We start from the raw sequence: 11,355 nt of genomic DNA, 5'->3' as shown, positions 1-11,355 counted from the left end.
ATTTTGGAGAAGGTTCCATGGGGTGCTGAGTAGAAAGTATGTCCGTTGGTGCTTGGGTGGAATACTCGGTAGATGTCTGTTAAGTCCATTTGATATATGGTATTGTTCAACTCAGATGTCTCTCTGTTAACTTTGTCCTGTTGACCTATCTAATGGAGACAATGGGGGTACTGAAGTTCCCCACTATTAATGAGTTGGGATTAATCTGGGTCTTAAAGTCCTGTAGTATTGTTTTTATGAAGTTGGGTGCACCAGAGTTTGGTAAATAAATGTTCATGATTGTAACAGCTTCTTGATTTATTTTTCCTTTGGTCAGAATGAAGTGGCCCTCTTTATCTCTTCTGATTAGTTTTAGTTTAAAGCCTATTTTGTCAGATATTAGAATTTCAATGCCTGCTTTTCTCTTAGTACCATTTGCTTGGTATATTTTTTTCCATCCTTTCACTTTGAGATAGTGTCTGTCCTTGAAAGTGAGATGAGTTTCTTGCAGACAAGAAAAGGTGGGTTTTGTTTCTTAATCCATTCACCTAGTCTGTGTCTTTTGATTGGGGAGTTCAGTCCGTTAATAATTAAAGTTATTAATGAAAGATGAGTATTGAATCCTGTCGTTTTTATTTGTTTACATTCTTGATATAGCTGTACTTTTCCAGTTATACCTTCATTGAATTTCTTTCTGCACCCCCTTGGGTATAATCATTCCTTTCTTTAGCTCTTTGTATTGCTTCCAGAACTCTCTGAAGGGCTGGTTTTGTGGACACGAATTCCTTCAGCCTATTTATGTCATGGAAGATTTTTCTTTCCTTTTCGACTATAATAGACATTTTGGCTGGATATAGTAAGTCCGGGTTGGTATCTTTGGTCATTTATAACTGGGAATACTTTGGTCCAGGCTCTTCTGGCTTTCATAGTTTGCACTGAAAAGTCAGCTGTAATCCTAATGGGTTTTCCTTTATATGTGACTTGTTGTTTCTCTTTTGCAGCTTTCAGTATTGTCTTTTTGGTTTGTATATTTAGTGTTTTTAGTATGATGTGCCGTGGAGACTGGTTTCTTTTCTGGTCCTGTCTGTTTAGTGTTCTATATGATTCTTGTATTTGTGTGGGCACGTCTTTAATTTTGGGAAATTTTCTTCCACGATTCTGTTGAAGATTTGGTCCATGCCATTGTCTTGGGATTCTTCTCCTTCCTGTATGCCTATGATTTGTAAGTTTGGTCTTTTTATGGTGTCACACAATTCCTGCATATTCCATTCTTGTGATTTCTTAAATTTTTCATAATCTTTGCTTGTGTGGTCTAGCTCATCCACTTTATCTTCCAGTCTTGATAGTCTGTTTTCCATTTCGTTCAGTCTGTTGGTGAGTAAGCCATTTCTAATCAGCTTACTGAGTGTTTCACTTCCTACTTCATTTCAGCCTGAGTAGTCTTCAATATTTCTAGCTCTTTTCTGCATTCATTCAGAAGTTTATCCCTATCTTCCTTCAGTTTCTTTCTTTTTTTGTGTGTTCTTTAAATTCGCTGAAATCTTTTATCATGTTTATAATTGTTCTTTTGAGTTCCATGTCCTGCATTATCTCTAGGGGGTTCTCATTGTACTCCTCTAGAGGACTATTGGCATTTAGCGGGGATATATTATTTTGGTTTTTCATGTAACTTTTTCTCTCTGATTTTGACATGTGAATTTCTTTTGTAGTTTCTGATTCTTGTGTGAGACTCAAGCCTTCAAGTTTAGGTCTGTTTCTTTTTGTAAACTTTATGTGTCTTTGTGGTTTACTTTTTGGGTATGAAAAGCTGGTTTGTCTAAGCTTCCGGTTCTCTTTTGATTTTATATTGTAGTAGCCAGATTGCTTTTTTCTTCAGGAGCTCCCACAGAGGCCCAAGTCAGATGAGGATCAGATGCTCTCAGGCTTTCTCCTAAGGTCTGGATCCCTCCAGGCAAGATTTTGGCCTCAGGAATTTGGGGGTTGGACTGGCCTGGGAGCCGGCCCCAGGAAAGATGCTGATCTAGGGCAGCTGGTGGCCATGCCACCCAGAGATGCAAAGGGAGATGGGGGCAGGAAGAGGCCCCAAGGACTCCTGAGGACTGCACTGAGGAACTGGGTTCGTCTGGATGCAAAGGTCAGGAAGCAGAAAGGTTAAGTCCCTGTGTCCAGGAAAGAGGTTGTGCAGCCCAGTGAAACAGAGGGAAGTGAGGGCGGGGCCAGACCTAGAGGGCTCCTGTGGACCCCAGAAGGAACTGGGAGGAACTGGGTTGGTCTGGATGCAAAGGATCGGGAAGCAGTGGTGGTTCCCCCGGTGTCTGGGGCACCAAGACCAGGAATGGGACAGTACCCAGGCTAGGAGAAGAGATGGGCAGGGGAGATGGGAAGGTGAATGAGGATGGGGGAGTCAAAGTGTGGAGGGCACGATTGACTTATCCCAGAGAGAGGTCTGCAGGTCATGCAGGCCCAGGGAAGAAGAGGGAGGTGAAGGCAGGGCCAGGCCCAGAGGTTCTCCTGGGGACCCCAGAAGGACCTGAGTTAGTCTGGATGCAAAGGATCAGAAAGCAGTGGTGGTTCCCCCAGACACCAAGACAAGAAATGGGACAGGTCCCAGGCTAGGAGAGACAGCCGGGGTTAGATGGGAGGGTGAATGAGGCTGGGGGAGTCAAGGCACAGAGGGTGGGATAGATTTACCCCAGAGAGAATCCTGTCGGTTGTGCAGGCCCAGGTAAGCAGAGGGAGGTGAGCGGTGTGGACCTTTTATCTCAGCACTTTCAAGAGGGAAGATATGGTGCAGCCTGGGCTGTGACACCTTGCTTAAAATAGGGGGTCAGTGCAGGTTGTCATGGTGCCCAAATTTAATCCCCACATTCAGGAAGCAGAGACAGGCAGAGCTTTGTGAGATTCAAGTCAGCCTGGCCTACATAGCCAGTTTCAGGCAGGTGGGGCAAGGAGACGCTTTCTCAAAAATCCAAAACCAAAAATGGGTGGGATGGTGTAATGGTTTGAATGAAAACGTCCCCCAAAGGCTCCAAGTATTTGGACATTTTGTCCCCGGATGGTGGCACTGTTTTGGGAGGTTTTAGGTGTGGCCATCCCGGAGGAAGCATGTCATTGTGGGTGGGGTGATGGTTTGAATGAAATGTCCCCTTAGGCTCCAAATATTTGGACATTTTGCCCCCAGATGATGGCGCTCTTTTGGGAGGTCTTAGAAGGTGTGGCCATCCTGGAGGAAGCATGTCACTGGGGAGGGGCTTACAGAGTTCTTAAGCCTTGCCAGATATCCAGTTGCTCTCATTTCCTGTGCCTGCTGGAAGATGCAGAGGCTCAGCTCCTGCTGCTCCTCCTCCAGCTACCTCTGCCACCATGATTCCTTGCCATGATGGACTGTAATTCCCTTGGAACTGTAAGCTCAAATAAGCTCTTCCTTTTATAAATTGTTTTGGTCAGTGTTTCTATCACAGCAACAGAAAAGTGACTAATACAATGATCTAGCCATTAGTTAACCCTTAACTCAGTTTATATAAAACCATGGATTTGGGGGGCTGAAGAGATGGCTCATAAGTTAAGAACATTGGTTGTTCTAGCAGAAGATCTAGGTTTGAATCCCAGCACCCACATGCCACATGGCAGCTAACAACTGTCCACAACTCCAGTCCCAGGGGATCTGACAGCCTCTTCTGACCTCCACGGGCATTGCACAACACGTATGCACTTACCTACATGCAGGCAATACATGCATTCACATAAAATAAAAATTAAAAAAAAATTTTAAAGTTAAAAAAAAACATGGATTTTGATAATTTTTTTTTGGTCTTTTTGAGACAGGGTCTCCCTGTAGCCAGCTGTCCTGGAACTCACTATGTAGACCAGGCTGGCCTTGAACTCACAGAGATCCGCCTGCCTCTGCCTCCTGATTGCTGGGATTAAAGGCATGTGCCACCACGCCTGGCAGATAAATCTTATTTTTAAGATGCTTTTCCAGCAGATGCTAGGAGTAAAAACTAAGGGGAACAATTTTAAAAATTAAAGTATAAGTTGTTCATAAAACAATTAAGTATGATTTGTTCCTGAGCAATTAATCCTTAATTTTCCCTTTTTTGTTTATGTATGAAATTTTTGCTTGTACTTGGGGTAATATATGGGATATCATGAGACATGAACTTCCCAAAATTGGAAAAAAGAGGTAAGTTTCAGAAACATAAGTATGACAACTGTATGTATAACTTTTAATGTGACCCCATTACAGAGAAACCAGCTAATAAATGCTTAAAAAGTATTAACATATAGGGGGCTGGAGAGATGGCTCAGCAGTTAAGAACACTAGCTGTTCTTGCAGAAGACCCAGGTTCAAATCCCAGCACCAACATGGCAGCTAACAACTGTCTGTAACTCCAGTTCCAGGGGATCTGACAGCCTCTTCTGTCTTCCACGGGCATTGCATGACATGGGTGCACTTACCTACATGCAGGCAATATATGCACATACATAAAATAAAAATAATAAAGATATTTTTAAAAAGTATTAACATCTATATGAGCCAATTTAATACTAAAGGAATTTATATAAGTTAATTTCACTTGCCAAAGTTCATTAGGATGAAGATTGGGGATTTAACTGAGTCAAGGCAGGATTTGTTGAGTTTGTACTTATGGTGATTGAGAAGATAACTAGATAGTATGATTTCCTTCTGGGGAGGTCAAGTATGGGATCAAGTGCTTTGAAATGAAAACAGGATGAGTACATCTACAAAGGGGGCTTTAACTAGAGGTACATATTGATAACTAAAAAGGATTGAGGAATAAGCCAAGGTTACTCAAAATAGTAGAATGGCTTGACCCATATAGTTTGAGTAGGTTAGGAAACTGAGAAGTTAATAAGGGAATTGTTTGAAAGCAGAAATGGCAGCTAAAAGTTCTCCTCACTGGTGTTTAAAGAGTGCCATATTCCAGCACTACATAATGGTTCATTTGCTTGATTTATTGTCTCTGCCTGAAAAAAATGGTTAGTGTATTAAGAATGGGATATATATTTATGGATGAAAATATTTGTTTAGGAAGTAATGAAATTCCACATGGAAGTGAAAGAAACTTGTCTTAAAAAACCAGCAAGTTATCTGCCATTTTTCTATGGTCTGAAAAGAAAGTTCAAATTATCTTGAGAAATATAGGTCTTGTCTAGTAAATTGGATAAATTTGGTTCAGTCCTGTTGAATAAGAGTGATTAATTCCTTGTTAATCTGGGGTGAAACTATTTTTCATTAGGGTGTATTGGGTAGAAATAACTACTCTAAAATTCTTCAAAAAGAGAGTTAATTGTCCAGACATTGTTGGAAGGGAAAAAGTTTTAAAAACAAATGTGTAATTGTAATCATATATGAGAAAGTTGTTTTTGTTTGAAATTCAGCTTCTAGCTATAATTGCTGTAATAAAAGAAGAGCTAGAGAGGTGCCATAATGTGACAGGGAAAATTTAAATTAGTGTGTTCTTTATAAGAAGCAAAAATGAGTCTGAAAGGGCCGAATTGGGAATTCCGAAGGAAGGTTAAAGTCAATTGATAATATCTAAAATTGTCTAAAAAATTTTAATGTTCTTTCTAGGAACAAACAACTGTTACTTATGGGGCTTAATAAAAAGATTAATGAAAATATATCCAAAATAGTTAAATAAACATTTAGTCAAATTTCATCTGTGGCTAGTTGTACATAAAGTTTTTTGATAAAGCTTGTAAATCTTTCAAAACAATTAGATACCTGAGCAAACAAAACTATTTTATAGTCCAATCTGAATTATGTAAGATTAAACCAAAATTTTAAAGTGGGTTCCCCTGTGTTTGTAAGGATTTTTACATTTATATTACATCTAAAGTAATAAATTCTCTATTATCTTAGGGCTAAGCCGTGAGATGGCTTACCTCTTACTATTTTTAGGGTGAGACAAGCTTAAGGGTCACTCCCATTAGTTGGTGGGGATTTTTAAATTTTACTGTAGCTAAAGGAGAGCTAAAGGAGAGAGGTGGCTGGCCTTACAAATTTTAGGGAGTAGCAAGCTTAAGGGTGGTTCCCCTTCTGTAGTCTTAAGCAAATAGAGATCCCTTAAGTTGATTTCACCATAGAATCTTTGTCAGGGAATAATTCTTTCTTGTTTTGCTCTTTTAGGGCTTTATTTTTCCCTCATGAGCAACCATGAGAGGGGTCTTGTCAGATTTAGCCATTTATCTCACCAACAAGACCTGAATTTTCCCATATCTCATCCCTCTTTACTAGCAACCATAAAGAAAGTAAAGCCTACGCGGAGTAGTTGCTCTCACTAATGTGACCATTTTTTAAGTATTTTATTATTTTTATTTTTATGTGTATGAGTGTATTGCTTGCATGTAGGTAGGTACAATCCTGTCATGCAATGCCCTCCAGAAGTAAGAGGTGGGAGCCGGATCCCCTGGAACTAGACAGTTGTTAGCTGGCATGTAGGTGCTGGGAATCGAACCCAGGTCCTCTACAAGAGTAGCCAGTGCTTTTAACTGCTGAGTCATTTCTCCAGCCCTCTAATGTGACTCGTTAATACACTAGGACCTTAACGAATTTTCATTTAAATTAATTTTTGCCTAAACTGATCCTGTCTGTACAGGACCCGCTATTCATAAATCTTTAGAAGTAAATATTAGCCAACTTCTAATGATTATAAGTTGAGGACAGTCTTGACTTCTTTGTAAGTTAAATCACTGAAATCCCCTTAAATGTTTCCTTTGATCCTTTTTAAAAATTTTCTTTTGTGTATCAGTGTATTGCTTGCATCTACATAGGTGTACCTGTACTGTGCAATGCCCTCGGAGGTCAGAAGAGGGTGTTGGATCCCCTGGAACTGGAATTATGGATGGTTGTTAGCTGCCATGTGGGTCCTGGAAACCAAACCCAGATCCTCTACAAAAGTAGCCAGTGCTTTTAATCACTGAGTCATCTCTCCAGCCCCTCATTGGACCTTTTATAAAAATATAATTTGTAGGCAAACATGATAGCATGCAGAGTGAATTATTTTAAAGAGTGCTATCAGTCTGGCTGTCTGCATTAGAAAAACCACATTATAATTTACCACATGCAATCTTGGGTTAAATACTCATAATTTAGAGAACTAGGCACACAGAAAACAGTAACATTCAAAAGAATTTGGAAAAAAAATTATGAGAATGCCTGCTCTTTTTAACCTACCCATGTCATTTTGACTGGAAAATGAATTCAAAAGCAGCACATTGGTACAAAAACACAAAAAAAAAGAGAGTGAAAGGGTTTTTAATCTCAGAGACGAGCTTGGAGATGCAGGGCAGAAAACACTAACATTTTCAACCTAGTAACTGCCAAACAAGGTACAATACTTAACTAAATTAGTTTTTTCCATTGTCTTTTGCCCCAGAGAAGACAGTTCCATGGAAGGCAAGAGAATTAGGTGGAGGAAGTCCATGAGGTCCTATTAGCGGTAATTCTTTGGAAGCACACCTTTTTTTTCTCCTGATAAGGCTGCATATCTACTTTAATTTGGTTCCAAGAAGTTAAATGCTTCAACTGAACTGTTTGTTTCTAAGCAGTAGCTTAATTGGTCATCAGTTTTTTCCCAAGACTTTGAATTAAGTGTTACATGGTTGGGATACCAGGAAAAATATTTCTGAACATTTAAAGGTTCACAAATTTGCTTTGATGATGCTTTAGTTCCAATTCCCCTAAGTAAATTTATTAATTGCCAAGCATATGCTTTTAAAAGACTTTGGAGATAAGCATCTCCATAGTGAAAACAGAAAGATGAAAAAAAGCAAAAGTTTGTTTCAGTGCCAGCCTGGTAAATGAGATTTTTAAAAAAATATTTATTATTTTTATTTCATGCATATGAGTACATTGCCTGCATGTATGTGGGTGCACCTGTGTCGTGCAATGCCACAGAGGTCAGAATAGGGCTTTGGATTCCCCTGGAACTGGAGTTAAGGATGGTTCTTGGCCACCATGTGGGTGCTGGGATTCAAACCTGGGTCCTCTGCAAGAGCAGTCAGTGCTCTTAACTGCCTTGCCATCTCTCCAGTCCCAGTAAATGAGATTTTTTTAAAAGTGAATAAATAATTATTAAAGCACACCAGTGCAAGCTACAAGAAAGCCTTGTGCTTGCTGTCATATCACTGACCCTCATGCATGACTTAGAAGATACAATTCCCTTTTCCCTGGGACTTTCCCAGGAGCCTATCCATGGCACAAGCTGTCAAGGAAAGCCTTGTGCTCCTTGTCATACAACTTACAACTATGACAACGTATGATTAAGATGTTCCATTTTTCCCTTTTTCCTCAGGACTTCTCTAGCTGTTGACCTGAGTTTGGAATAAAGTCTCTTCCTCACACAGGATACCACAAAGTAGTGTTATAACTCATTACCATTAACATCTGAATAAACAGCCTGGCTATTTTTAAGAGTGGGCCTGAACACAGAGGGCACCCATTCCTCCAGATGTCTCCTGGAACTGTGCTGCTGAGTCAGGCCTCACCCGTAATTTTATTCAAAACCATTTCTCCAGCATCAAGCTTGGATCCACCCTTACCAGATGATCTTGCCCTTTCATCTCTGGGCCTAAAACATCGCATGCACACAATGTCAAGTATTCTTTTCAGTCTTCATTGTTTTCAATGAAGGCATGAACATGAATGTGCTGCCTTTCAGCACTCTGATTTGCTAATTCTCAAGCATACCTACACTCATTCACTATTTTGGGTAGAGGGTAGATTGAGGTCCCAAGGGATCAAAGTCAGTTGCCTAGATCACAAGAGCACATAATCAGTAAGTCATTAGTCCAGTTTCTATCCATTTTGTAAAAGTGACTCCTACACCAGATAACTATTTGCTATGTTTGGTAAAGACTACAATTAAACTCACAACTCAAACTTAAGGAAAAGATAGCCAACAGAAAATTGTACTAAGTTAATTTGTGAGAAATGATAGGCAGGCACAGCTCCTATTTTAAAGATGAGTCTTTAGTTTTAAGGATTTTAACACTTCAGAACTCAAGAGTGGTACATTTTTGAAATTTATTTATTTGCATTTTAAAAGGAACTGTTGACAAAGATTCACTCAAATAACCCAAGTGGGGCTATACAGTCAACACTGCTGAAAGATAGCTTTATTCAACTGAACAAAACCTCTTAGATGCTGTTATTGATGTGAAATTGACTGCTTCAGACTGTTCTAAATGCAAGGTGGAATAATTAACAATATTCAATTACATCTGTTCTTTCCTGAATATATAAAAATTAAAATACCAATTAAAAAACTAATATATCTTCTCTTTAAATGCTTCTTACAGATACAATCTCAATATTATTATTATTTAATAGTGGTAATTTAAAAGTTTTTTTTTTACTCACAAGTTAAATGGCATCAAAGGGAAGTGACAGTCTGCCTATAGGCTCATAGTGCAAATAAAAAGTTCAGGAATGCGGCAACTGACATTTCTAAAGTACAAAACGTAACATTCTTAGAAGGTTCATGCATAAAGCTTTACTAAGCAGATGGCCACAGATCTAGAACGTTTGATAATTTTACTGGCAACATCAATGGTACGCCTCGGTTTTGCAGACTCAATTCGGACTCTCATCTTAGGCTTTGTATTTGGCTTTTCCAGTTTCACTAATGACACAAACATGCTATAAAATAAAAGGCCAGAAATTCACATTAGAAAAGGATATTCTGAAACGAAAGGCAAGAACAGTATTTTGCATGTCTTATAAGAACACTAGTATGCTGCCAGGGTTCCTACAAAACAAGTAAATTATTGTACTTTATGCTAGTAACTTGGAGAGAGCACATTTTGAAAACAAAGCAGCAGTATATTCCATTAGTTTGCTTTGTTTTTGTTTTACTAGGTAACTTTGAAGAACATAAGAAGTCGGGAATTTAAAGTATATCAAAACAGGGACCAGAATAAGTGGTTTTAAAAGATGAAGTTAAAAACCGACTTTAGATAATGTTGTTCATGTAGTCTTCCTAAATATTCCCGGACCATGTTCATAAACACACCCATGGGGCTCCTGCCTCCAGAGTGGGAGGCAGTATTTGAAATAAATTACAAGACAAACTAAATCACTGATTTCTTACTTATGACCCTATTTATCATCCAAAATAATAATGAGACTTATTGTATATTAAAGCTGTTCAACTATTTGAGCCAGCAAGAAGTGTCACCCTTGTCTGGCCAAGTTCCAGTTCTAAGGACGTCTGTACTTGACTACAGCTTTATGTGACTAATGGGAACCATCAGTCTGGTCAAATTACAAGGTGCTGGAAGGAGAAAACAATTCTTCCCTTTCCTCAGTTTTTATGTGTTTCTGAAAAATGAGTGTGAGAAAAATTTAAAAAAAAACAGCATTACTTACATTCAAATCCCTGAAGTACTCATTATAGTCAAGGGCATATCCAACAACAAACTTGTCTGGAATTTCAAATCCAACAACTGAAAAGAATCACAATTTATCATTTAGATACAGAAAACATTACTTTCCAATCCAATGCTTAAAATGTGTCTCCTTTGCAAATACTGTCTAAAGTAACTCTAAGTCATTTCACATTCAATTTTTTTCAGGTTATAAGATGAATAAATGATTGACAAAAAGGCATCTACTTACAGTCTGGCCTATATCCAACACTTCGAGAAGTCCTTTTCACCAGCAGGCTGTTAATTACAAAAATTACACGTGACAACAGTGCATTACAAAAGAGAACATTAATGTTCTTAGTGTGTCATCTGCATTTAGTATACCACAATCAGTTTCACCATATCCAAAGGAAGACTAAAATGGAGAGCTAAATCATGAGGATCATCAGGAAGGGGCAGCAATGAGTTCATACTAAGGACAAGGCCCTTGATTGATCTCCACCTGGAAGCTGATTAAAATGGTTCTGAGAGCTGAATCCTAACTACCCACATGTCTATTGAAGAGCAGCTAATGAGGAGGATGCTTAAGTGGGGAGCACCCATGAGCAAAAATGAAAAGTTAGGGGCTCTAGATCCAGAATCCCTGAAATACAATCCCTAAGCTGTAAAGGAATCGGAAAGGGTATGACCTCTCATCACCTTTTAATAATTGGCTTACAAAGAGGAACTTTAGGCTAAAAGCCAACTACTGTGTTGAAAGTTCCTTTTTATTTTTTGCAATGGGAACTGAACCCAGGGTCTTGCTCAGGCTAAGTATATATTCTATCACTGAGCTACCTGCTCCAGCCTCTAAGTTAATTTTTAAGTTAATTTCATTTTCTTTTCTTTTTGTGTTTTTGAGACAGGCTCTCCCTGTAGCCCCAGCTGGCCTGGAGCTCACTAAGTGGACCAGGCTGGCCTTAAACTCACAGAGATCCGCTT

At 39.0% G+C, this 11,355-nt stretch overlaps 1 protein-coding gene across 1 annotated transcript in view; it reads right to left on the bottom strand.

Annotated features, from left to right (window-relative positions):
* Nucleotides 1–9,007: 9,007 nt before the first annotated feature.
* The window catches only part of Hprt1 (hypoxanthine phosphoribosyltransferase 1), a 40,993-nt gene continuing 38,645 nt past the window's right edge, over nt 9,008–11,355 (bottom strand). The window contains exons 7-9 of the mRNA XM_008826759.2: nt 10,625–10,671; nt 10,376–10,452; nt 9,008–9,646 (exon numbers count right to left, since the gene is read on the bottom strand). Coding sequence (XP_008824981.1) covers nt 9,599–9,646; nt 10,376–10,452; nt 10,625–10,671 — 172 coding nt within the window. The 3' untranslated portion in view covers nt 9,008–9,598. The remainder of the gene's footprint in view (nt 9,647–10,375; nt 10,453–10,624; nt 10,672–11,355) is intronic.

The sequence above is a fragment of the Nannospalax galili genome, unplaced genomic scaffold (assembly GCF_000622305.1).
Source record: "Nannospalax galili isolate Female #2095 unplaced genomic scaffold, S.galili_v1.0 scaffold371, whole genome shotgun sequence".
Classification (NCBI taxonomy): domain Eukaryota; kingdom Metazoa; phylum Chordata; class Mammalia; order Rodentia; family Spalacidae; genus Nannospalax; species Nannospalax galili.
Note: the sequence above shows the minus strand (reverse complement) of the source record. Positions and strands in the feature narration are given on the sequence as shown.